The following is a 27,088-nucleotide window of genomic DNA, read 5'->3' as shown; positions in this document are numbered from 1 at the left end:
CGCACACCCGGCACGGGATGCTCGGGGGACGGAGTTTGCCATGGCAGCTCCCGCTGCTGCTCGCAGCCCTCTCCTGCCTGCCGGCTCTCAGCAGCGCCCAGCTCCGCTACTCCGTGCCCGAGGACCGAGAGCCGGGCTTCTCGGTGGGCGACCTGGCCAAGGACCTGGGGGTGGAGGTGCGGAGCCTGGCCGCCCGCAGCCTGCGCCTGGTGAGCGAGGGTGGGCAGCGGCACTTCCAGGTGGACCTGGCGGCGGGTGTGCTGCTCCTCAATAGCAGGCTGGACCGGGAGGCACTGTGTGGGCAGAGCCCCACGTGCTCCCTGCACCTCCAACTCGTCATGGAGAATCCCCTCCAGCTCCACCGTGTTGAGGTGGACGTCCTCGACGTGAACGACAACGCGCCCCAGTTCCCCAAGCCGGAGGTGGTCTTGGAGATCACTGAGGTAGCCAACCCTGGGACTCGGCTACCCTTGGAGGTAGCAGAAGACCCGGATATGGGCTCCAACTCCATCTCCACCTACGAGCTCAGCCCCAGTGAGCATTTTGCCCTGAGTATCAACGTGAGAGGAGATGGTGTTAAAATGCCCGAGATCGTACTTGAAAAAGCACTGGATAGAGAGAAAGTGGCTGTTCATCACCTAACACTGACAGCCCTGGATGGAGGGAATCCAGTGAAATCCGGCACTGCCAAGGTTACCATCCATGTCCTGGATGCAAATGACAACCCTCCTGTCTGTGACCCACCCATATCCAAGGTACATCTGGAGGAGAACGTGCCAGTGGGCACTCTGGTCACCAAGTTGAATGTCACCGACCTGGATGAAGGTCCTAACGGGGATGTGGAATATTCTTTCAAAACTAGCAATAACGCACCTGGTAAATTCACCAAGCTGTTCTCCTTAGATCCCCGGACAGGGGAGATCAGAACCAAAGGCCCGTTGGATTATGAGGAATCCAGTGCTTATGAGATTGCGGTTCGAGCCAGGGACAAGGGATCCCCCGCCATGGAAGGACACTGTCACCTGCGAGTGGAATTAATCGATATCAACGATAACAGCCCAGAGATCGTGCTGACCTCTCTCTCCAGCCCAGTGCAGGAGGATGCAACCCCGGGCACTGTGATTGCCCTCATTGGTGTGAAGGACAGTGATTCTGGTGAGAATGGGCAGGTCCGTCTGCAGATAGCGAAAGAGCTCCCATTTAAACTGGTGTCATCTTTTAAAGAGCATTTCTCGCTGGTCACAAATGGTCCCCTTGATCGGGAGAAGGCCAGTGGATACAACATCACAGTGAGGGCTGTGGATTTAGGGTCCCCACAGAGGGCCACGCAAAAAACCTTTTACCTCCGAATTGCTGACGTGAATGATAACGCGCCAAATTTCTCCAGCCCTTTTGATACAGCTCATGTTCAGGAAAACTCCCTTCCTGGAACTTCTGTTTTTTCAGTGTCAGCATCTGATCCCGATGAGGGTAGCAATGCCAAGCTGTCTTACTCCATCCTGCTCAATGGGATGCAGGATGTACCCATCTCAACCTACTTCCGAATAGACCAGGACAATGGCACCATCTACACCGTGAGAGCTCTGGACTACGAGCAGGATAAGGTGTTCCAGGTGCCCGTGGAGGTGAAGGATGCTGGGTCTCCAGCGCTGAGTAGTACTGCTGTGGTCCATGTGTTCGTCCTGGATGAGAATGACAATGCCCCCATCATTGTCTACCCATCCGTCCCCACAGGCTCTGCCTTCCACCAAACCATCCCGGCCTTGGCAGAACCTGGCTATCTGGTCACCAAAATTGTAGCTGTTGATGCTGATAGTGGCCATAATGCCTGGCTGTCCTACCAGCTGCAGGAGACCGCCGAGGCTTTGCCTTTCCAAGTGGAACGCCGCTCTGGAGAGATAAGGGTTGCACAGGCTCTCAGGGAGTCAGAAGATCCCCACAGGCTGGTGGTCGAAGTGAGGGACAATGGGACACCATCCCTCTCGGCCTCTGTGGTAATAGTCATTTCTCCAGAGGAAAACAGTGTGCAGGACTTCGCCAAGTCCTTGGACCTCCCCAAATCTTCTCCCAAGGATACCAACCTAACGCTTTACCTCATCATCTCCTTGGTGTCCATTTCCCTTGTGTCCTGCGTGATGTTTGCTGTGGTGGCTGCCCGGTGTCTCAAAGCTGGTGCTGCCAGCTGGACCTTCGCGGGTTGCTGCCGAGGGACTGGCCGCAAGCCCGCCTCCCATTTCCGTGGGCAGATGAAGCCAGATGGCTTCATCAAGTACCTGGACGTGGGAGGAGCGGGCTTGACCTCCCAGGCACAGAATTACACCTCTTGTTTCTCGCCCATGTCTGACCAGAGTGATTTCCTCTTTGTAAAACCTTTCAGCCATTCTAGCACTGCGGAGACCGTGGCTGCCTATGAGCAGGTGACCAGCACCTTAGCGAGTCCCTGTGATGGGGTAAGAGATGGGTTTTTCTTACTGTCCTGTCTGCTAAGCGCAACGGTCTGTAATATCCAGGCCAGTTGGCTGTTCTCTGTCTGTCCTTCCACCTAAGAAGGTGGCTTCAGGGAATGTGTGTCACCGTCACCTCCTGGGAGGTGGCAGGTGAAAGCTTTGGCTCGGCTTGATGGAGGTGGGGGAAGGGGCTGGGCAGCACTATAAAATCAAAGACTGTGTGTTTGTAGAAGTGGAGAGTTTTCCCTTGGCCCCGTTTGTACTCTTTTCTTTTTAAAGTGATTCTTAGCACGGTCAGGAACATGTTTTTTGAGTGTTCAACTTCTTGATTCTGTTTAACCCCTTTATTCTGCATGGCATACGAACCGTGACATGGGAGGAGGTTATCTGAAAGCGAAGTTTGTTGGTGTTTCTTTTGCTCTGTTTTAGAGGTGCATTGTAGAAATTTCTCATTTCTTAACTCCCAAGTGTTATTAATTACTGATTGTGCTCCGGCAAGGGATCATTTTCCAGCTTGGTCGTTTTGAGCGAGGGACTGAATTCACTATTCAACACTGAACGTAGTGATATTTTTCACAAAGATCCTGGTGACCTTAGGTGCCCTTGGGCTTGCAGAGACCTAGTCAGCGGCGTGCTTTGAAAACTTTAGCCACTTGTATTCAGATGTCTAAATATGGATGTAGGTGATTGCATTTAGCTGTAGCTTTTATAACTTTGAGATATAAAAGGTAAAGTAATTTTGTGTCATAAATGCCTGCCCTAAATTTGGAAGTGGTATTTACAACAGCAATTCAAAATATAGATTGGGAAGGGCTTATCTAGTGCAGGATTGTGTGTCAGCGTGTGCAAAAATGTGTATCTGAAATCTGGAGGGCAAGTATTTACACAGCTTAATTTGCATGCAGCATGGGTACCAGTGGGGCCTCTATTTTAGGGGAGTAATTTATTCTAATATATTCTTTCATGAGAATCATCAAAGCTGTGGAGAAATTAGTGAAATCACATCTCCTAAATAAAAATCTAGGTCAGCTGTACCCGTCTTCACTTTTCCTTAGTAATTGCATGTACAAGCAGAATAATCCTATAAAATTGATGTTTCACTGTATGGACTATGAACTGCTCATTCCTAAGGTAACCGAGAGAAATGTTGTCCTTTCCAGGTAGCATGTTATCATTCTGGAGTTAATTAAGATTACGATTTTCAGAAGTATGCGTCTTCCAGACAGAAAACAGTTCTGCTATTTAGTGCTCTTCACAAAGGCGTGATTCAGACAGGAATATGCAAGCCTGCTTCGTGTCCTTCCTTATTTACAAAATGTCCATTGTCTGGTGGTAAAATAACACGGGCAGAAAGCGATACGGGGGCTTACTAATGAAGTTACAAAGTGTGCTGCTGTGTCCGAAGTTTATTGTCTCCTAAACAAATGCTTTTTTCTTTTGCTGTCGGAAGTTCATTCTTTTCTCCACGGACAGAAAAATATTGTAATGCTCTGAGGCCACAGCATCTAGGAAAAGTCATTCAAATACAATGTGTGAAATCAAGATCTCAGACAGGCCTTTTTAAGGACAGAAGAAGGACAGATTAGGAAGGTCTGTTATCATTTTACCTTCTGGCATTAAAAGCATCTTTCCCAGTATCAATTAACTCTGCCACCCCTACCCCCACACTCCTCTAAGCTCATTACTTTGGTACCATTGCTTCTGCTGAATTGATGCCCTTATCAGTTTATTTCATGCTTCATTTCTTTCACAGCCTGGTTTCCTGAGCTGCTTTGGAAGATTATTCGCTGAATAGTTTTTGTCATGCTTTTTAGTATTCATACTGGTTCAGAACGACGTGGGGGAGTGGGGGGGGGGGGGGGGGGGGGGGCTTTCTTTTTGTTCTAATTGATTTGCTTTACTTGGAAAGAACATTCTGATATTCCAGACTGAAATGATCCAGGATCAGTTCGCTTTCATTTTCAAAGGCAAGAATGGAGGTATTAAAACTCTTCTATTTTCTCTGCAGCAAGCTCAGCCTAACACAGACTGGCGCTTCTCTCAGACCCAGAGACCTGGAACGAGTGGGTAAGTGCATCTTTCTCCATGTATGTGTCCGGTGAAGGTTTCTTTCCTTTGCGTACCACTTTCAGTACTGGAAAGTCCTCGACTGGCAGCTCTGAGGAGGGGTGTTCCCTGTCATTGGTAGAATTGTCCAGCCAAAGAGCCAGAAATAGGGCTGTTTCTGTGTCAGCTCTGTTTGATGGTGATATGACAGCTGTTTGTTTGCAATGGTGTGTCTGGTTTTGGTGTCTACAGCTCAAGGAGGACAGTCAGGAACCAGAGGGAGTTCCAGGTGAAGTTGTGAGATGGTTAAAGGACTGGAAAACATGCTTCTCAGTGAAAGGCTTGTTACCCAAAGCAGATTTTGAGCCTTTAGACTAGATTTAGGCAGATTCTGAGTCCAAAATTATGATTCCTCCCCTTCATGGAGGCCACTGGAAATCACTATGTGAGTCCCTTTACCAGCCACGGAGACTTGAGCTCTGTGCTGCTGAAGCGTATTGCCTGCTCTGGCTTGAGCACCTAGCGTCGAGCCACTGTGTAAGCACCCATGGAAGCCAGAAGTTGAGTAGATGAGTCTCAGGTCCCCAAAGACCCCTCTAGAGAAACATGTCCCAGACACATCTAACGTCAGCAAGAGCAGGTCCCTCATGAAATGCCACTGTACGTGCTTTCTTCTGTGGGCTAGTCTGTCTGAATCGGGGTTGGGAGCCCCAGATCCAACTCCATTTGTTGGGGAGTTTGGAGTCTTTCTTGCATTCCTTGGGAAGGGCCATCACCAACACGGGGTTCATCCAGGTGAGGAGCCCTCTGCACGCTTCCCACTGGAGCTGGGCAACCGGCCAGAGGGAGGCTAAGGAAGAAGAAATTAAACCTAATGGGTCAGAAGACTCACAGGAAGGAGGTCTCCTAAGGTCTGGTCTTGCTCTCAAAACCATGGCTGAATTTTTCCCAATTTACATGTGATGCCAAAAAGATAAGAAGTCCTGGCAGCAGAACAGAGACCTGCCTCCCAAGTGAGTACCCCCTCTTGACTGTGCGCCCTCTTGCCTCTGGCCCAACAAAGTTTGCTTTTCTTGGTACACAGTGAGAAAGTGTCGACAAGACACTTTCAGGTTCAGCAGGTGCCCTTCGCCTCTCCCGTCTTTCTTCCTGGTTCATAGGCAGGGGCAGGGATCCTCTTCAGAGGGTGAACTTCCTTGAGTACCATCAGGGTAAGAAAGGACTTAAACTGGGAGTCCACCTTCCTCTGTGAATACCCCAGCCAGAGGTTATTGTGTATGAGGAGACTGGCTCCAGGATAATTTATATGTGAAAAGATTATATCTCTTGGGGCATACCTAAGGATTATACCCTTGGAGCAACCAGGAGTAAGTTCGGATGCTGTGCTTCCTTGGCTGGCTGGGTCGGGCACCGTATCTCTGCGGAAAAGAGGAGCTCACACCTCTGTGCTTTGTCGTTCGTGGTGGCCACTCGGGCAGCTCCCATGAAGGTTTAAACGGTGCCACAGGGAGCATCAGGTCCTGGATTTTGGTGTCGGAGCTTGCAGTTAAACATCTGCAGCAGCTGGTTGTGTCTGAGTCTTTCCCTGGGTCTGGCTCGATAATTTAGCTTAACAGAAAATTAAGAGACTGCTATAGCTAACTTGTTGCAGCAATTAAACTTTGTTACTAGGCTCTTCTAGCTGACAAAGGCAAAATGGAGTGAGGATTTGATGTAAAGTGTATAAAGAATTCCCACTAGAAACCAGCCATGGACTTTAAAACAAGGCTATCGCTGCAACAGTTTCCTCAGAGCTCTGTTGAATTCCCCATCACTGACAACATTTTAATCAAGAAAAATCTTTCTAACCATTTACGCTCTAGTTCAAATGACAATTAACTGGAAAGCCCTGTTAATACAGAAGTGCGCCAGAGCAGCTGGAATAGTTTTGCTATGAGAAGTGAGCAAATGAGCCCCGTCAGAGCAAGCTCTATTGCTCCCTCTTCTAGCATCATGCTGGAGCTCTTCAAGGCACAGCGCTGATGCAGTGCAGACCTACTTAACTCAGTGACGGGGACCTTTTCTCAGGTCATGGGCCAGTGGCCCTCCCCCCAGCCCTCAGGCTCTGCCTGTAGCTCTTTACAAGCTCCAGCCCCTTCCCAGTGCCTAAGTTGGAGCAGCAGCACTTGGGGTGGGAAGAGAGAGGGCAGGGCAGGAGGAAAGGCAGCCTCAGACTCTGTTCACGGGGAGCTGAGCTAGCACGACATGCTGGTTCTGGTGCATGAGCCGTGATGTTACCCCTGATAATCTGTGACCTGGGTGCCCACGGTAGTCCCTGAAACAGCTACCAGCAGCTCACGTCAGTGCTGGTTGTGGCATAGGTTCCCATAGCATGGGCTGCCCAGGCTGGCCCCTGGGTTTGGAGAGGGGCTTTGCCCAAGCACAGGCTGGTACTGAAATAACTCAGTGGATTTTAATTCCTGCTAGTTTTCCCCACCTGCCTGTGTGCAGATTCCACATTTGCAATGAAACAGCTCTTGCTGATTTTTTTTTCTGTTTCTTTTAACCTGTTTTAAGTTAAATCAAGGGAGATGTTTTTATTCTAAACCCTTGTTACAATACTAAAGGATGGAAATAGAAAGCGCTATCATATGTTCAGTGCCCAGCCCTGACATCTCTCTAGTGATCAAACAGGCAAATCCTGGAAAGCAGTCTGCTCCCCACTGTGCTCTTCCCCTGCTCTTCCCAGCATTTCGATGTCTGGTGTGTGAATTCCCCGGGCACCGGTTGGTAGTACAGGTATTAAAGAGGGTGCAAGGGCAGCTGTCTGAGCTCTGCCTGCCGTTACTCTTTCCAGTATTTGTTCATGTACAACTGTGTCTCCTGCTGACAAGCGAACCTCTCTAGCACCGTGAGCTCTCTGAACTGCAGGGCTCTGCTTGGTGCTTGGGGAACACAGGACACCTCTTAGCTGAAAAGAAAAAGAAAGGATGTGCTCTTAACTGCATTTGCCTGACCCAAATTAAATAGCGATAAAGACAAGGCAGCTTAGGCTAGCGGTTTGAAGGGATCCCACAGGGAGTCCGGCACTGACCCTAAGCCAGAAAGCAGGCTTAAACCCATGTTGTGATTTCTCCTTTGCTGTCTTCATGGGAGTTGGAGAAGGGAACGATCCTGTCTTTGCTCAGCATAGCCCTGCCCACCAAAACAAATCCCACGTGTCTCTGAGCACCTGGAACCAGGCAAAACTCAGGGTAAGCTCAATAAGGCAGGGACCATCTCTTGATCCTGTACATCACTGCATTCAGAGCACTGTTATGGGACAACAAAGAGAATTTATTCTCTGTTCTGAAACACAGGAAAGCTCTGGTGCGCATGCTCAGGAAATAAGAGCTCAGACAATATCCTTTGAAAATGTGATAGGGAGTCAGACCTGAGTAGAGTGATTCTCAGTTAATCTTGTTTGGGAGAAACAGGAGGATAGATTAATTCATTTAATGATGTTTGTATTTTGTTTTCTAAAAAAAAAAAAAAACAAAACCCATGCTGTCTCTGGGCAAATGTAAATGAATACAAAATGAATACAGAATGATACCGAGCAGCAGATGCATTCCCAGACAAATCAGATCAGTGGCTGTAGTGGAGATTACAGCGATGAATTGTCCAAAGTAGAGTAGACGTACAGTCCAGCAGCGTTGCAGGACATCCCTGTGGGATCGTCAGTGTGGGGTTTCCCTGGGGGGGGTGGCAGATGGGGGGAGAACGCAGGGACTGGGACTGGTACGAGGGATGTATCTTGTTGCTTTTTCAATAGTCATCAAAGGAACAGAGACCGTGCTTGTGCCCTGTACGTTCATGGTACTTGCCTGACCCTGGTAGCTCTTTGTTTTGATCTCTGTGTGATTCAGGGAAACACCGGGCTCAAGTCAGGATTTCCTTCCTGGAGGAGTGAGAGGGTTCTGTGTTGCTCACAGGTGGGCACGGGAGGGTAAGACATCCCGGGCTGGGAAAAGCCGGTATGTCCTGGGCAGCTCATGGGAGGAGTGGGGACAATCTCAGGCCATGTGGGTAGGCTAGAAGGAGGTCCCAGGAAGGAGGCACCCTAGAGACCGTGGCAGGGGACTCACAAGGAGGCGGGGAGCAGTGTGGGAATCCCCGGTCACTTTGGGGGATGAGCAAAGCATGCAAAGAAGATACGGAGTGTCATTTCACACACCCCCTCCATTTATTTTCTCTAATCCTATATCTCCCTGTGCTACTGGTTTCCAACGCTGTTGTGAGCCAGACTCCCTCTCCCAGGGCGAACACAGTCAATAGTGATGTTCGCTTCACTTGCCTGTTAAACAGCATCACGGCCGCCCTGTCTGACCCCGGCCATCGTCACCCAGGCTGTGCAGAGGGAGGAAGGAGACTGCAGCTAAAGGGGTTTGCAGCTGACAGTGGAGGTGCCCATAGGAGAGCTATGAAGGAAAGGAGGTTTTTTTCACTCATTGTTTCACTTTCACGCCTGAGCTCCAAGAGTTGGGCTGGCAGGACTAACGACAGCTTGCCTGTGCGTGGTGGGGGACAGGGAGGGGGAAAAAAGGTGTTCCAAGGATAGGCCTTAAAGCTCTCAGGAGCATTCTTGGCGTTCAGAGTGTGCAGGTACTGCCAAAGAGTGGCTGCAGCTCAGGAGGCTTCTGGTGTGTGTTTGGGGTGGTCAGGAGGTCCCACGTGACAGTAGCACCCCAGTGTACCAGAACACGCTCCTGCCAAGGGGACCCCATAGGTGCATGTCTGGGTGGGACATCTCAGAGCACGCAGCAGCTGGGGCCAGAGGACAGAGGCAGAGGGAGATGCAGACGTTCATGGGCTTATGCAGCGTGGGGGCAGATACACAGCAGAAAGACAACTGGCCACAGATGCAGACTTTAGCACGTCCTTCCTAAAAAAAAAAATACTTGCTAACCCAGCAGCCACAGGGTGTTGTAACCACATAGGAATTTATGCTGCAAGTTTGTGTAACGTTATAGTGCATACAGTAGCAAGTGCTATAAAGCACATGCACACCTGCACCAGTGGGGATGTCCGGGTAAACACTGACGGATTTACCTTCTGTCCACTCTTTGATTGAAAATGTGAAAACCAGCACGTGCTGGGCACAGGTGCTGGCCAAGCTGCAGCCTGCAGCAGTCCTCTCCCTCCCCCCCAGTGCTATCACTGGGTTGCAGAGCCAGGTCCCTGTGACTGTGACCCCTCCGTCCCTCTCATGTCCCACCATGGCTCTTCCAGCATCTTTTCATAGAATCACAGAAGGGTTTGGGTTGGAAGGGACCTTCAAAGATCATCCACTCAAACCCCTCTGCCATGGGCAGGGACATCCTTCGCTAGACCAGGTTGCTCAAAGCCCCGTCCAACCTGACCTTGAACACTTCCAGGGATGGGGCATCCACAACTTCCCTGGGCAACCTGTTCCAGTGCCTCACCACCCTCATCGTAAGACTTTTCTTCCTTATGTCCAACCCAAACCCTACCCTCTTTCAGTTTAAAACTGTTGCCCCTTGTCCTGCCACACCAGGCCCTGGTAGAAAGTCTCTCTCTCTCTTTCTTATAAGACCCCTTCAAGTATTGAAAGGCTGCAATAAGGTCTCCCCGGAGCCTTCTCTTCTCCAGGCTGAACAACCCCACTCTCTCAGCCTTTCTCCGTAGCAGAGCTGTTCCAGCCTGCTCCTCTTCTCCATTCCCCACTGCATCTCCAGCCTCCTGCTTTCTCTGAGCCCCTCCTCAGCACCATTGTCGTCCCACACAGCATCCCAGGCTGTGCCCAGCTCCGAACAAGCAGCAGAACAAGCAGCTTTTACAATTTCCAGCCACCCGTGTGATGACGGGCAGTGACAGGCGAGCTAGTGGGCCAAGCATGGCTGGTAACTGAGCCTTTCCCTAGTAGAAGACACCAATGAGGGTCTTTCTCTGTTGCTTTTCATGCAAATGGTAGAAGAGCAGCATATCAGAAACTTCCACCTGGCCATCAGATCTGGTTGAAACCACTCAGCAGCTTCCAGAAGCCGGGGGTAATTGAACGAGTGGATGGGAAACATGGGGGAAATAGGTTGAAAAAGGGAAAAGGAGACAGTCATCAGGACAGGTGTCGTCTGGAGAATGTGCAGCTAGTGGGACGTGCACTGCAGCTGGTGTCACCACGGTTCCTGGGGAAGGCCAGGAGCCCTGAGAGCAACTGCTGGCACTCCTGGGCTGCGCAGGCTTCCCACTCGCAGCTCCTCATTGACAGGGGCAAGAGGAGCAGTAGAAATAACTTCCACCCTGGGAAGTTTAGGAAATAATTGTAATTCTCGGGTTTCCATCCCAAATGCACTCAAGGGTTGAAGCCAGCAGTGGTACTCGCTTTGTCAGGTGAGGTTCCACATGTTTTGCAGGTGAATCAAAAGAGGTGCAACAGTGTTGGGGCTAAAATGACTGCTGCTTCTGGCTGGTTTGCATTCATCTGCCTGTTGTGATGCTTGAGTATCGAGTGATTCCTCCATGGCTCCTGCAGCCTGCGGAGCGTGGAGCTGCTCTCAACTTCCACCCCGGGGCCTCGTGAAGGTGTGAGTGGAGCCCAGCAGCCTGAAAAATCACAGCACCCTCTGGAAATCCCTTTGGGGTCATTGCTTTGTAGGAACAGCCGTAACCTAAGTGACACAGCGCTCTCCTAAGATTGAGAGCCACTGCGCTTTAGTGTGGGCTACAGACCCCTGAGTGAAGGAGGAGTTGTGCTAGTAAAGGGGCTCTGCTCTGAAGGGAGGGTTTTCCTCCTGCCAAAGCCTCTGGGGCTGCAGAGCTCAAATCACCAGCTTGTGCCAGATCCTGGGGAGCCTGGGGGAGAAGTTGCCTTTTTGGGGAGTATTTGAGGTGGTTGTTCATGCCCAATGATGGAGCCCACGTCAGCCCCCAGCCTGTTTGTGTACCTTTTGCTCAACACCTCGGAGGAAACCATGGAAGCCCAGCAAGAGCCAGATGGTTGCATCTGCCAGGTTTGGGGTTGCCCTGGTGGGTCTTGAAACAGGACAGGTTGAAGATCACTCAGAAGCTCATGGCTTTAGGTGGGACTGTGGTTTCCTATCAAATGCTGCAGAGAAAACGCTGCTTTAAAGCATTATGAAGCTGCTCAGAGCCTGGCTTTGCTCTGAGTGTGGGCTGCAGCCCCATGGTGCAATTTTGGAGTGGATTTGGGGCGCTGGGACAGGCAGGAGCTGTTTTGACGCTGGGAGCAGGAATTGTCCCTGGATAACTGCTCTCCTTTCCCCTGTTCCTGCGGAGCTGTTCCATCCTGGGACTGGAAGCTGAAGGTTTTGTAGTGATGTGTCCTGGTCCCACACCATTTCCCCTTCCATAGCCGAGAGACCACAGAGCTGGTCCCCCGTGCTGTGTACGATGCCAGTGAGCACTTCTGCTTGCAGGGTTCACCCTTTTGTCTATTAACAGCCCAGATCTCAGCAGATTCAGTATATGGGCTTCTTTCTAGATCATGTAGCCCTCTTCAGCTGAATGTTTCCTTCCCTTATTGACCATCCTGGGCCAATAATCTCTTTATCTGCATTTGTCATGGCCCTTGAAGTCTGAGCCACCCGGATCCTGCCAGGCGGGACAAAAGCTGGAGAGTCTTTTATGGAGAAAGGGAAATATCCTAGTGATGGGATGCGTTTCTCATTCTGGAAAGCCCCCAGAATATCAGGAGTTTCATCATCACAGCGTTATGTATAGAAATGCTATTTTAGGTAATTTAGCAGGTGCTATGTATATTAGTTTAATTTTTCTGTCTCCATCTGCTTCCTGCGCAGCTGAGCACGTGCCACGGCCGGCTGCAGGGGCGCAGGGATCTGACAAATAGGACAATAACCTTTCCAAAGAATTTCTCAAAATATCCTCCCCGACGTGTTTGGGGCATGGGTGGCGGCAGGATGGGCTGGGTGAAATAATACTGGTCTCAGCTCCAGCTCATCCAGGAGGGCTGGAAGAGTCCCTGGGAGGGGGGACTGCCCCTGGTCCCCGTTTTAGAGACATCGTGGCCTTTTGTTCTGCCTCCACCTGGCAGAGCAGCATCCCAGCATCTCCACAGGCTGGAAGTAATGACTCGTGGGTGCTTTGGGAGGCTGCAAATCTTCCCCCTGCTTGCCTGCTAACATTTTTCAATCCTATCTTTGCAAAGTCATGATCTTAAAGCTGAGCCTTATCCAGGTCCTCTCCAGCCTTTGTAATTGCATTACAGAAGCGGCAGGGAATGTGCGGAGCCAGGGGAGTGTGGGGGAAGGGCTGGCAGCATCGTCTGTTAAAGAAGGGAGAAGGGCAGGAAATTGTGGCAATTTTGGAGCTGGTTCAGTTTTTTCGGAGGCTGGGGGAGGGTAGGAGGGTGCTGGTTCAGTTTTTTCGGAGGCTGGGGGAGGGTTGGAGGCTTGGCTGTGGGCTGGAGCTACGGGAGGCTAGCGTGGGTGGTGGGACAGAGGGATGCTGGCCCTGGGGCTGCATCCCCATCCGTGGGGCCGTGTCCCCAGCACGCCTTGAGCATGGCGGAAGCTCAGCACCAGCAGGAAGGGATCTGTTCCCTCTTGCTTGTCACTGTGCCAGCCTGGAAACACGCAGGCTGAGATTTTTACTTCTGCTGCTGCCTCCGGCTGGAGCTGTGTGTTGGAGGTGGTGGTGGGGGGTGGGGAGGGCTTGGAGGAAGCTGGGAGAGAGGAAAGAGCAGTGCGGGGGAGTTTAGGCAGGGGAGGTCAGCCTGGGGGGACCAAGGGCTGCCCGGGAATGGGGCTGGAGGAATGAGCTTGAAGATACCCCCTGGCCCTGGGAGCTGGGTGGGGAGGGGAGGGCAGAGTGCTGCCCCAGTCAGGCTGCTGGGGGAGGTGATGGGAGGGTGGGAGCAGCAGCCAGAGTGAGGAGCAACCGGGAGTGAAAGGGAAAGAGGCTAGGAGGAGAAACAAACCCCAGCCATGTCCTCCTCCTCGGAGCGGGGAAGCCTGGGAGCAGCCAGGGCTGTGGGCTGGGAGTGGTGCTGACTGGGGGCCGCTGCTCTAGGAGCCAGAAAGCCCCAAATGAGAGAGGAGGGAGGATGCTGAGGGTGTCCCGGGAAAATCCCCAGGCCAAACGCTGCCCACAGCCCTGCCAGGCACCCCCAGGGTGCCAGGGTCTCGTCCATGGGGTGCGGGGCTGTCTTCTCCAGCCCCTGGGCTCTGACAGCACTGCTCTAGCACAAATAAACTTCTTCAGTTTGTTGTGGCGCTGCTATAGCTCGTGTTTCCAGCTGCAGAGCGAGGAAAACAATTTTTCAGGAATCCACCGGGCAGTTGTGCAAATAAATGTTTGCAAGGCCTTCGGCTGCCATAGTGACGAGCTCCATAGCAACCCCGCAAGGAAATGAATAATTCTGTGCTCGAAGTGGAAGTTAAAAAGGGATGTGGTGGCTGGGGGTGCCACAAAATAGCTGGTCAGCAAAGTACCCGGGTCCACCCTGCGCTGCTCGGGTGGATGCTTGTGGAAGCCCTTGGTAATGGGGCAGCCTTGTGATGCAGCACGCGGTGGGGCTGTGTCAAGGCTGCAGGGCAAGCCTTTTGTTTCGGCATGCTCTGCTTTCCATGTAACCAGGTTTAATGAAGGTCTCTGCAGGTCGTGCACTGGCTGTACGTGCCTCTGCTGGCGCAACCCCCATCCTGTGCTCCGCGTCCACCATGCCCTGAGCCCCCTAAGATGCTGCATCCCCGGGTTTGTCTCAAACGTGTGTTTGCTTCCTTCCCTCCAGTCCTAGCTGTGCTGGAAGTGTTCCCAAAAATGAAAGCCAGCTCTTTTCTGAGCTTTGAAGTGTGGAGTAGAATTGAACAGAGAAAAAAAAAAAATCTATCCTATGGGGGATGGGTTTTTAGAAAAAAACCTACTGAGTCAATGGCATTTGTATTAAAAACAGCGAGTCCTTGGAGTCATTTCCATAGGAACCAGCCCTCCCGTTCAGGGCAGCCTCCCCGCAGCAGCGCCCAAGGCTGCAGCCGAGTGGGGAGCAGTGCTGCAAGGGGGGGGTCTGAGGTCTGCCCGCCCCAGGCAGGGGGAGCGGGGCAGGGCAGGGCAGGGCAGGCTGCTTGCTGTTGAATCAGTGATTCACAGCTCTGATTCACAACTCCATCCTAGAGCCGTGGAAGACAGCCAGGTCTGGTCATCAGCTGTGTGCTTTTTTCCAATGCTCGAAGTTATTTTTGGGTGTTTTTAGATTACAGCACTTGTTTTTTTCTGTGCCTCTGAATTCTGGATGATTGCACTGCAAGTAATTGAGGCACTTGAATTTTCTGCTTAAAGAAGTGAGCTCAATACCATTTTTTTGCAACTCTAAGACATTTCTAAAGTAACTTTTCTGCGTGTCATCATGGGGAGCAGGCACAACTTCGGGGATGTTTGTGCAAAATTTGGGAACACTGGGTGCAGTAGATTTGCAGAAAAGGACCTGGGGCCCATCAGGTTGAACACGAGTCACCAGTGCACCCTTGCTGTGATGGAGACACGCTGTGTACTGGGTTTTACTGGAAAGATTGTAGTCAGCAGGTCAAGAGAAGAGATGGTTGCCCTCAATTTGGCACTTACGGGACCACACCTGGAGCACTGTGCCCGGTTTTTGGGCTCACCACTGCAACAAAGACATGGCCATATGGGAGCCACCAAAATGATCAGAGGTCTGGAGCCTGTGGCAGGGGAGGAGAGGCTGAGAGGGCTCCTTCAGTTTGGAGGTGTGACAGCTAGGAGAAGGGTCTCATTGCTGTCTTCAGAGGTGCACAGTGAAAGGACAAGGGTCAATGGGCACATGTTGCAACAAGTCAAATTTGGAGTAGGTATTAGGAAACGTTTTGCACCCAAGGGTGGTCAAACACTGGAACAGGAGGCCAGAGAGATGGAGAAATCTCATACTCAAAATGTGGCTGCTCAGAGCCCTGAGCATCTAATATAAAGTTGGATCCAGCTGAAAGCTTGGCCCTGCTTTGAGTGGGGTGTTGGACCAGAGACCTTCCCTCCTTCGTTAGGCTGGGTGCTTCATGTCCCTCTCCATCTGAATCAGTCTGTGATTTTGTGATCCCACAGGGCATTAAGGGGATGTTGGGCTTTGGCTGTCCCCCTGACACTCGGGTATAACCGTAACCAGTGAAGTCCACCGCGTGAGTTCACATGTGTTCACTCCTTCTCTAAAACCAGAAGAAAGGAAAAGGGTCTGAAACACTGCCCGTCTCCCCGTCCTCTGGGGATGAACCTCTCTCTGCTCACTGGTGATGCAGGGTCACCCTTCCCTGGGAGCACACACCTCTAAAACACTAGGTCAAAACAACCTGAACAAGATCCACACATTTCTTGTACAGCCGCTACTCTTGTGCTGTGCACCGGAGGGGTTGGGCTGTGTCGCTCAACCCCCTCCCAGGCTGCAGGACTAACCATCAAACACTGGAACAGGAGGCCAGAGAGATGGAGAAATCTCATACTCAAAATGTGGCTGCTCAGAGCCCTGAGCATCTAATATAAAGTTGGATCCAGCTGAAAGCTTGGCCCTGCTTTGAGTGGGGTGTTGGACCAGAGACCTTCCCTCCTTCGTTAGGCTGGGTGCTTCATGTCCCTCTCCATCTGAATCAGTCTGTGATTTTGTGATCCCACAGGGCATTAAGGGGATGTTGGGCTTTGGCTGTCCCCCTGACACTCGGGTATAACCGTAACCAGTGAAGTCCACCGCGTGAGTTCACATGTGTTCACTCCTTCTCTAAAACCAGAAGAAAGGAAAAGGGTCTGAAACACTGCCCGTCTCCCCGTCCTCTGGGGATGAACCTCTCTCTGCTCACTGGTGATGCAGGGTCACCCTTCCCTGGGAGCACACACCTCTAAAACACTAGGTCAAAACAACCTGAACAAGATCCACACATTTCTTGTACAGCCGCTACTCTTGTGCTGTGCACCGGAGGGGTTGGGCTGTGTCGCTCAACCCCCTCCCAGGCTGCAGGGACTAACCATGGCCCTTCTTTCCCCCCCTTTCCAACCCAGCCCTGGGCAAGTCTGGTGCTCGGTGGTGGCCGGCTTTCCCGTCTGTGCCTGCATGCAGCCGTGGGGCCAAGGGTCATTGGGGTGGAGAGCGAGGACCACCTGGTCAGGGAGCAGAGTGAGGTTGGGGGTCCTGGTGCTACGTCCTAGGTGAATGCCCTGACCACAGGGTGAGCCTTTCCTTCCATGCATTCCCGCTGTCCTAGGGCATGGAGGCACAGCTTTGACAGGAGGCAGGAGGAGCTTCTGTCCAGTGCAGCCCGTTGCCCGAAGGAGAGGTGGGAGGGGAGGAAAGAGTCTTTCGGGAGGTGGAAAATGTGATGCTGGCACTGCTGCGTCAAAGAGGGAGTTGAACCTGGGCCTCCGATTTCAAAACAGAGTTCAAACCACTGGAATATTACACTTTAAAAAAAAAAATTGATTTGGCACTTCCTTGTGTTTTCCTTTTCCCCATCCCTGGATCCCATCAGCATGCCAGGGCAGCCCCCCGAGCCAGGACCAGCGGCTGGGAGGCACCGGGGTGTTTCTGGGCAGCTCTCCTGCAGCCCTGAAAAACCTGGGAACCTCAGCTGCCAGCCGGCGGGGCAGGAGCTGCTGGGGTTAACTGGTGGCCGAATGGGTTGTGGTTTGCAATGGGGTTTAGCTTCCTAAGTCCTTTATTGGATCTAGCCCGGGGCTCTATTCCCAGCCCTGCTTGTGACATTAACGGGTCACTGTAGCCCCAGGGCTGTCCCCGCTTTGTCCTCGCTGCCTGGACTGCCTGCACGCTGCTCGCTGGCACAACACCGAGTGCAGGGCAGCAGTACCCATGTCTGAGGAGTCTCAGCACAGCCATCATGCCAGTGCTGAAATCAATTTGCGAGGTGGGCAAGCCTCGCTTCTGGCCTTCTTGAAACTGTGCCACCACACATGTCGCGGAGGAGCGATATAAATAGTTTTTGGAATGCCCTGGGTTGCAGCGGACAGCAGGTATTTCAGAAGCGGTGCTGTTGGCAGTGTCGTGCTGGGGCAGCCTCTGCTACATTAGTGATTGTTTGCATCCTCCACAAATAAACCGGTGTGAGAGCAGTGGCCCGCACCTGGCTGGGGATGGATCAGGCAGGCGGTACAGAAGGGGAAGGGACGGATGGTCGTGTGGTCCTGGCACAGGTCCTGCGTGTCTTTGGGCAGGTTGCTTAAGACCAGATTTTCAGCAGAGTACCTGGGAATATCTATACATGCATCCTTACACTCAGATCTTGTATTTCAAAGGGAGTTTGCCCATATGTACCCCTCACTGGGTCCATACCAAGCTGTGTGACCGAGCAGGACCATGTGGGGCCTGATCAGAGCTCATGGGCACTCTTATCCATCCTGTGCATCTGCAGTTTTTCTTTCTGTGTGCAGGACATTTGCACGGGGAGGACGGAGAAAGCTCTCGTGCATTCAGGGCTTCCCTCCTTGCAGAGCTTTATTGCAGCTGGGGCAGTGACCTAGACACAGGACCTGCCCGCGCTACAAGGTCATCATGGCACATACCACCTTCAAGGACGTGCCTGTGGGTCCGTCCCATTTCCGAAATGGCCATATTGAGCTTGTCCTGTGTGTGAGGGCTGCAGCGCGTGCAACCGTCGGGGTCACTTGGGCAGCGGGATGCTCAGCAGGGTGGCGAAGAGCCCATCTGCCACCCAGCATGTGGCGCTGAGTTGGCACCGGCAGTGCCTGCGCTGGCATTTGCAGTGCGCGGGGTGCCGAGTGCTCAAGCACGGAGCTGCTGGCAGGAGACCCCAGAGCTGGGGGAGATCTCGGCTGCTTGAGCATGTCTGAGCAGGGCTTCCGGGTCTGAGCAGGGCTTCGGGGGCTGGCAGCTCCTGGGTGCAAGGGCTGGGACCACAGTGGTGGAGGAGGAGGCCACCTCCGTGCCTTGCAGCCTGGTGGTTTGAACGCTTGCCTGAGAAACAGGCTCAGCTCTCTCCAAGGGGAAGGGCTTTCAAATCCCCCATCTCGCTTCTGGAGAGCTCCCAGCTGCAAGAGCAGGGCAGCCCTCGCCCCAGGCAAGCCAGCACACAGCCAAGGGGCAGCTGGCATCCCAGTGGGCAGCAAGAGCTGCGGGTGGTCAGAGCACTCAGCTGGGAGAGGGGAGACCGGCAGTCTGAGTGATGTGGTCACTTAAGGTCAGAGCAGAGGAGGACCCAGGAAGCTGGTGAGATGTTTAGGTCTCTCTGCTGGAAGCAGGGAGGCTCTGGAGGGGCTCTGGGAGCACAGCCCTGACCTCTCCGGAGGGGAAGTGCTGCTGCTAGTGAGAAGCGGCCGAGCACAGCTGGCACTTGGCAATCGTGAACGTGGGGCTTGTCAGACTGCGCACAGACTGCTGATAGTAACCTTGGTCACAAACTCTCCCTAATCAAAGCCTGGTAGCATCCCCAGAGGTTTCCCAGGCAGATCTGTGGTGCCCAACCGCTCCATCAGCCAGTCCTGGGGAACCAAGGTGGGTGCCCACCTCCCTTCTCTCCTCTCCCCATTGCTCCAGCCTCCCCAGGACTGTTTGCTGCCAGATCTGCAGAGCTGGCAGCTGCTCTTGGCCTCCCTTCAGAGCAGGTTTTGCAGTGCCAGGCAGCTGGCTCCATGCTGATCCCAAAGCCCACCACGCCACAGAGTTTTCTCACCCTCTGTCTTACAAATGAAGCTGCAGAATGGAGTTGTAGCCTGAAATAGCTTGAAAGGTGCATCCACTCACATGGCCTGCAAAAGGAACAGAGGACCTGGTCGTACAAGGGTGCATACACCTCTGGGACTTTAGGACCAGCATTTTCTGTGGTATTATATTACATTGGTGGGATTTTGAGGTCATGAGGTGCTGGCTGTCTCTGAAGTCAGCAGGAGTTAGGCAGGTGGTGCTGGAAGCACCACTGAGCCCCCAGGTGCTTTAACCCCAAGTGGTTATTCTTCAAAAGCCTGGAGAGGGATGGAGACCTTTGAAAGTGTCTTGACTCTTGAGTATTATTTAATAGAAGGATTTAAAGCCTGCAAACACCTCTTCACCAGCAAACAAGCCCGCAGCCTTGGCTTCTCATGCTCTCTGACAAGCCCACTCCTCCTGACCGAGCTGCAGTAACTTGCTGTTTTTTATTTCTTTTCCCATAGCTCCCAGAATGGAGAGGAAGGTGGAGCCTGGCCGAACAACCAGTTTGACACGGAGATGCTCCAAGCCATGATCCTGGCTTCAGCAAATGGTTGGTCTTCATCGTGTGTGGGAAAACCACAGCACTTGCTCTCGCGCGGACACCTCAGATGCATGCCGTTAGATAAGATGCTGTTGGGACTTATGTATCTGGGTTATCTGGGGTGGCTTCGAAAGTCCTTCTTCAACAGTTGCTGGTGGAAAAGCACTGCTGTCATTGTTACCCTGCAGAGGAGAGGGGTTGGGAAGGATTCAGGTAGAGGAGATGCCAGGTAGCCACCAGCATCAGGCGTGCTGTAGACAGGGGTACCTCTTTCACCCAAACTATATTATCTGTGTACTGGACAGAATGTTATCTGGCTCGTGATGTGGTTGTGTTACATGAAAGAGCCGGTCCTGAGATGATGTTTTATAAACTACTTGGTTCCAGAAGGTCACAGTAAATGAAACGTCTGCTGTGTTGCAACTTGCCGTAAGGCGAGGAGGTAGAAAGCCTGAAAGATTTGCTTGTGGCTAGAGGCTGGGCCAGGAATACAGTAATCACCTGACTCCGTATCCCCAACAATCCTCGTGTCCAGAGACACCGGCGTGTGCTCCCTGCTCACGCCAGGTCCCTCCGCCGAGCCGCGGGCTCGCCAAGGTTTGCCCCACCAGCTGCTGTTGTAGTCGCAGGGGTTTGGTTTGGGGTCATTTTGGGTTGGTTTGTTCTGGTTTATGGCTGCGCCGTGTGGAAGCGGTGGGCAGGGAGGGGTGTTCCCATGCACCCGCGGTCTCCATGGCTTTTTATATAAAAGAACTGCAGTTATCACTCTGCACAGTGCTCTGGATAAAGAGGCTGTTTCTTATGCAGACTTTATTTATAAATACCTCCAAGTCTTTTCCCCCTTGATTTAAAAATAGAAGCAACAGCACAGCCATAAAACCCTGTGCAAAATGCTTAGGATGTTTCCTCTGAGCTGTTGGGAGAGAAGGAATCTGGGGGAGGAGGGATGGCTTTGGTGTTGCTTTCTTGGAAAGCTGCTGCAGCTGAACTTTGCCGCTCTGCAGACACCGGGCAGCCTGGAGACACAGCTGCCATGGCCAGGGAGAGGGACGAAGGTCTTTGGCAAGGGAGTTGTTTACACTCAAGAGATAGAAACAATGCGAAAATGTGTCTCTGCTCTGAAAAACGACCATGGAAAAAATAGCCTCTGGGGCTGCATGTGGTTATCATCACCCGGTGCCTCCAGATCCAGTTTCGTTGCTCGCAAATAAAGCTGTTTTTCTGACTGCCACTCCAGCGGTCCCCAGGATCAGAGAGCTCAGCGGGTCCCTTCCAGGTTAAGCACCGACTTCCACGTAGCCCTGGGCCCCGCTGCAGCAAATCTCCCCCAATCCACAAATCTCAAACAGTCCTAACCTCTCCCACGGCTTCAGCCTGCCCAGGGGGTTAATTTAAATCAGATCTATCCGCTGGGTAAAGGCTTCCCCTGCTGCAGCCCCAGGGAGGGGATGGCTCTGTGCACTCCATCCTTTTCTTGCCCATGCCGGTCCCTTGCTGCGCTGGCTGGGGCCAGGTGGGGAACACAGCACAAGCTTTTTCCACCAGCACTGTGTTTTCATGTCTCCCCTGCCCTCTGTCCCCCCTTTTCTGCTCTCGTTCATTAAGCTAACAGTGTTGATTGGAGCAGGCTTTGATTAGGGCCAGTGCTAATTGCCCGTTAAGCTTTGTGCTGCCCATCCTTGGGTAATGCTTCCTGGCTATTTAAATGATCCTTATCTCTTACTGTCACCTGCTGAGCTCTGTTCGAGCTCCGGGGCGGCAGGTGGGACACAGTGACACAGGTGACAGCACTGTGTGCCCTTCACTCACCCGCTCCTCCGAGCGTGAGCTGCTCCCGCACGGAGCGGTTGATGCTGACTTCCACCGCACCATGTCAAGCCCATGCTCGAGTCCGCACCGAGCAGGGACCACCCGGGAGGCAGAAACTCCTCTGATGCTGCTCTGCTCCATGAGCTAGGGATGCCCCCCAGAAGGGGCTGGTGATGCCCTGCCTGCACCCTTACCCCGTGCTAGGGGTTATCCTTTGCTTCAGCAGGAGGCAGAGCTGGCCCTGCCATGCCAAACCTGCGTGACCCAGTCGCTCTGAGGATTAAATTGCTTGCCCAATGGTTAAATCACCCTCCCAAGCCAGAGAGCCTGGGGACCTGGTTTCCCCCCAGGGCTGTGATTCTGCTGTAGGGCTTCTGTCTCCCTTCCCGAGTTCCATTCCTCTGGATCTTCCTCCCTTGCAGCTGGGAACAACAGGAAAAGCCAGTGTTTTGAGCTATCTGAAGGGGCAGAGGCAGCTGCTAAGACCAAGGAACACAGATGCTCCAGGACACCAGACACTGAAGGGCAGACATCCTGTCCTTAAAATACTCTGGCTTCCAGCGAGAATTTATAGGGGTGCCATGAGATGGTGGGAGAGCAGACAGAAAGGCAACCCGAGGAGGTCCTCCTCCCCAGCTCCGCTGCCCGCAGGCAGGGGCAGACGCACTATATTGGGTTCTCCTGAAAGCCCCACCAGCAGCTGCAGCAGCACGTGCTCTGGGGCTGCCTCCGGCCGGCCTCTCCTCCCCTCTGCCCACGAGGGCGGTGGAGCCACTAGCTGGTTATTTTTGCCGAAGCCCAAATTCTTGCTTTCCTCCTCGGGTCCGTTTGGGGTAATGGCTGGCTGCTGGTAAAGGCTGAGCGTAACCTTTCCAGCAACAAGAGCTGAAATGCCCTGCTTGGCAAGAGCAGCTCGGTGCCCATTTATAAACCTCTATTGTCCCTGTTCTCTCTTCTTTTCAGCCTTAATGTCAATGTTACCTAGAAACAGCCCTTTGCTCTTACCCGGGACCAACTGGCAGGCTGGGAACTTCACGGGCGGCTTTTTCTCCCCCATGAAAGCTGTGCTGTGACTGCAAACTAGTTCATGGGGACCAGTTGTCCTGGACGGTGCTGGCAGCCCCCAGCCGCCTCGCTGCTCAGAGCCTTGCTGCATCTGGGATGGCCCAGAGGGGAAGCAGGGCAGCGGCACCCAGGGCAGAGTGGGGGGTGCCCAAGCCCACCAAGCCCCCAACCGGGCTGTCTTCAGCTGGGAGAGCCCAGAAAAAAAAAAAATCTCCCCTGCTACCAGAGGCCGTAGTCCACCTGCGAGCCAGTCCCTGGCTGCAGCCTGGCCTGACAGCACATCTCTACCCATCCCCTCTCTGTTCCTAACACCCTGATGGGTGTGGGGTTGAGTTGGTTGTTAATGAAACAAGCTGCTGCTGAGGTGAGTGAGGATTCGCGATAAATATCACTAACTGTATATGCACATCTCCTCCAGCCCTCCTCCAGCCCAAGGTCCTCAAAGCCCTGCCAGGTCTGGGACCCATTTAATGGGGCCTGTAGAAAAATTCTCCTGCCGGTGAATGCTTCCACAGCGGAAAGCAAAATGGCATTTCCCTGCACTGGTTCGCTGTGTTTGTACACCATCCTGCACATCCCCCAGCCTCGGTGCACAATATCCCGCCTGTTTTTGGACGCGCTGTGTGTTTCCCTCCGCCTGCTCCAGCAAAGCAGCTGTAACTTTTCAAACTGCAGTTGCTTCATACTTCCGACCTCTGTGAGGGGATGTGTACACAGCAATATTTCAGGGGGGTGGTGGGATGTGGCTCAGCTTTTTGTCTAGCTTTCTGGCTGGCTTAGCCACCTCCATCTGCTCAGGGGAAAGCAAAGGCAACACGGAGGTGTGCACAGATCTGGTCTGGAGTGAGGAAAAACACGAGGGGACCAGCCCACGTTTTCTGCTTGTTGTTTTTCTTTATTCCCGTAGTCTCTCTGCCTGTGAAAGGAGGGAGTAGCAGCCCCGGACTCTGCCTTGGGCCCTACAGGCTGGGTTTCTCCAGCCTCCCAGGAGAGAGTGTCCATAGCCACATGCACGAAGCAGTTAGTTAAAAGGCTGAGATGGGATCCACAGTATCCAATGCAAAGACAGGGTTTTAGCAACTAATTTCTGAGCAGGGCTGTGCAAGGATCCCACCGTGGGCTGTGCGCGGGCAGTCACGCCGGAGCAGGGTCACGCAGCGGCTCATGAAACAGCATCGCTCGTGCCCTGCCCCTCCCCCTGTGCTCATTTCTCCCCCTGCCTCTCTGCATCCCCCCGTCTCCATCTGGTCTCTACCTTCCAGCAGTGCCCCAGCATCCCGGGGGTCCCTGCACCCGCCCCTGCCCCCGCACTTGCTCTCTCCTTGCTGGAGCTTTGCAGCGTGGCAGGAATCAATTTGCCTTCCCCTCCCCCTGCTCCCAGATCTGGACCGTCGGACGCGCTTCGGCATTGATCTGCTTCGTGCTCAGCTTCCTAGAGCCACTTTGCGGTACTGCAGGGGAGGGATTTTCTTTCTCATCTCGTGCTCTGCTCCCTGAATAAACCCGGCTGGAGAAATACTGGGGGCAGGGTTTTAAATGCAGTAGAAAAAAAAAATATTGGATTTCCCTTAATGCATTACTAGTGGATGTGGCTGTACAATAACGTTCGTAATGGGCTGCTTTCGGAGCGGGAGGGATGTTTTTCTGCGGAGGCAGCAGCCGGGGAGGGGGCAGAGCAGACAGCGTCAGGCAGGCAGGGAGGGACAGGCAGCCCCATCGCTGCCAAGGGCAGAGGAGAGGTTGCCCTACCCTGACCAGCCTCCAGCCCCAAATCCCAAACCTTTAGCAATGATGTGAGATGGACCCAAGGGATTTCAGTGCCGGCTGTGCCGTGCTCCCCAGCACACACGTTGCAGCCATCTCGTGGAGCGTTAGCGCTGAAGGGTACCGAGGGGTGGGGGTGAAGGCTGGTGGCACCGAGGTCTGGGTTTGACACCCAGCGAGAGCCTTTCGGGGCTGCTGGGGCTTGGGGTGGGCTCTGGCCGGCACTAACAACCTGCTCTTCTCTTTCACTCCCCCCCCTCCGGTGTCCCCCCACAGAAGCTGCTGACGGCAACTCGACCCTGGGCGGCGGGACGGGCACCATGGGGCTGAGCGCCCGCTACGGCCCCCAGTTCACCCTGCAGCACGTCCCCGATTACCGGCAGAACGTCTACATCCCGGGCAGCACCGCCACCCTCACCAATGCCGCTGGCAAGCGCGACGCCAAGAGCGCCGGCTCCTCAGGAGGCAACAAGAAGAAATCCGGGAAGAAGGAGAAGAAGTAGAGAAGAAAAAGGAGACCTTAGAGCTACAGGGCAGCCGGCTCCAGCACTCCCCCATACCACAGCCCAGGCCGGAGGACGAATGTGAATTTTTTTGTGATGCAAAAAGCAGGAAACATTGCGAATGTATCTCATCATCATCAGAGCTAGGAGCAGGGTCTCGCTGCTGTTAGATCTCATGATGAAAACCAATCCGGAAGCTAAACCGAACGCAAACAAGTGCCCTGTGAATACTTGCTAATGTTTTATACAATCCCTCGGATATTAGAATATGCAAGGGTGGAAGGTCTTCTGCCACGTCTTTGGATCCAATTTTCTCCCAGATAGTCTGAGAAAGGTACAGGGCTTGTGCTCAGCTTTGCCCAGTGTAAATAATTTTAACGTGGATCTTTTAATTTATAGACCTTCGATCATTTTTTGGAAAGGAAAAGGAAGTTCCTAGCTTAGAGCCCATGCTCCAGATCTTTGCTCTTAAACTTTCCATTAGTAAAATTCACCCCCAGTTAATGATAGCGATGGATTTGTTGCTGAGAAGTTGGTAGGGAGTGCTTCAGTTCCTGCTTACCTGTTACCCGGAAAAAAAAAAAGTAAGTGTTTATATTGCATGAGTCAAAAGGAATATGGCAAAGCTGCGTCCTAAACTTTTTTTTTTTTTTGAAAGTGCAACCACTGATGGCCTGAAATACGAGACAAAAAACCCCCTCCTGATGTCTGAGAGGTAGGGAATTCAATGAGGAGCATGCCGAGGTGTGCGGCAGCTGCCCCAGCGGTTCTAGGGGTCTCCGAAGAGCAGACACATCTCATCCCTTCTTTGCAGTAAATATTTATATGTACAGTCAATGTTCTTCTGGAATTAAAGCTAAGAGAATCTCACTCCCCTGCTGCCAGGCAGCCGTCTGGCTGAGTCCCTGCCAAGGGGACCAGGGGACGATGCTTCACGTTTCTGCACACTGCATCTGCATGCACGTCCTTCACCTCACACCTGCACTAGCCCAGTTAGCTCCACGGACCAAGAGAAGTCCTCGCATGCCCACACAGCGTGGTGTGAACACGCTGGCAGCTGCCCGAGCCTCCGTGCTGGGGCTGCCTTGGGGGGGTGGGGGTGGGATTGCTCAAGTGGGATGGGGAGACTCATCACTTCATATTTGGGGTGTGGACCCCAAATAAGGGGGTTATTTGGGGTCTCACCCAAAGGGGTGAGATCCGTGGAGCTGCCGGCGCATGGCTTTGGTGCAGAGTTGGTGAATGAGTAAGTAACAGTTGGTTTGGTGGCACCTGGGGACCAGACCCGGAGGGGGGACCCAAGAGCTGGGGGTGAGTGCGGGGTGATGCTGCAAAGCCAGTGAGCGGGGGGTGACAAGCCGGGGGGGAGGTCGCATGGGACCACGCCAGGCCAGCCCAGAAGAGGTGATGCTCCCGCTGGCTTTCGGCTTTCTACCCTGCGGAAGGAATTGAAGGATGAGGAATAGAGTTTTTCCGTGTGCCCATCACCCTTGCACCAGGCCGGCTTCCCCTATCAAAGCAGCTCCGAGTCCCCCCCTGGGAGGCAGAGGGGGACTTCATGTAGCCAGAGGGAGGAGAGGGGCTGCAGGGTGGCCAGGAAGGGACTGCGCTGGCTTTCCCAGGGGGTGTGTGTTGTTTTTTTCCCTTTTTAATCACTAACACGTAACTCACCTGAGTGGGTCCAGCCCTCTCGGCCAGGCTCTGGCACGGCAGCGGTCACCCCGCCGCCGCCCCCTCCCCAAACCCAGGGCAGCAGAAGCATCCGCCGTGTTTCATCCGGATCTGGCCACCTCCGGCGCTGGCTGCACTGGGAGCGGTTCCCACCCTGTCCCCTGCAGCTGCCACCTGCCCCCCTCTAGAAATGCTGTAGCTGAATCGTAGTCTTTATATTTCTTTTTAATCTGCAATCTGAGGTAGCGTAGTGAGTGTTGTGTATTTAGTGGCGTGTTATTTTTAATCTCGGTAACTAACTTGTGGACACCAGTATTTTCAATTTTCTCTGTATCTTCTTTCCATGTGGTCCGTGCTCCGAGTGTACGTGAAACACGTTTGCCCTTCCAATGTGTCTAATATTGAATTATACTTATATATTATATATATGCTTATATCCTTCTTATACCCATATAGACCAATGTCGATGTGTTACACACAAGTTTTATACTCTAATATTTATATTGCTTTTTTTCTTTGGGAAAAAAAAAATAATAAAATGGTTTCTTCTGAATAAATGGTATTTATTCCCATG

At 52.9% G+C, this 27,088-nt stretch overlaps 2 protein-coding genes across 2 annotated transcripts in view; both read left to right on the top strand.

The window, feature by feature from the left end:
• Positions 1-2,546, top strand: part of LOC103898305 (protocadherin gamma-B1-like) — a 6,154-nt gene extending 3,608 nt beyond the window's left edge. Inside the window, exons 3-4 of the mRNA XM_019471864.1 lie at positions 48-2,450; positions 2,511-2,546. Coding sequence (XP_019327409.1) covers positions 48-2,450; positions 2,511-2,546 — 2,439 coding nt within the window. The remainder of the gene's footprint in view (positions 1-47; positions 2,451-2,510) is intronic.
• The window catches only part of LOC103898304 (protocadherin gamma-C3), a 38,720-nt gene extending 12,819 nt beyond the window's left edge, over positions 1-25,901 (top strand). Inside the window, exons 2-4 of the mRNA XM_009278550.1 lie at positions 4,456-4,514; positions 19,623-19,711; positions 24,617-25,901. Coding sequence (XP_009276825.1) covers positions 4,456-4,514; positions 19,623-19,711; positions 24,617-24,843 — 375 coding nt within the window. The 3' untranslated portion in view covers positions 24,844-25,901. The remainder of the gene's footprint in view (positions 1-4,455; positions 4,515-19,622; positions 19,712-24,616) is intronic.
• Positions 25,902-27,088: the final 1,187 nt, after the last annotated feature.

The sequence above is a fragment of the Aptenodytes forsteri genome, unplaced genomic scaffold (assembly GCF_000699145.1).
Source record: "Aptenodytes forsteri isolate BGI_AS27 unplaced genomic scaffold, ASM69914v1 Scaffold723, whole genome shotgun sequence".
Classification (NCBI taxonomy): Eukaryota; Metazoa; Chordata; class Aves; order Sphenisciformes; family Spheniscidae; genus Aptenodytes; species Aptenodytes forsteri.
This window is presented reverse-complemented; position numbering and strand designations above follow the sequence as displayed.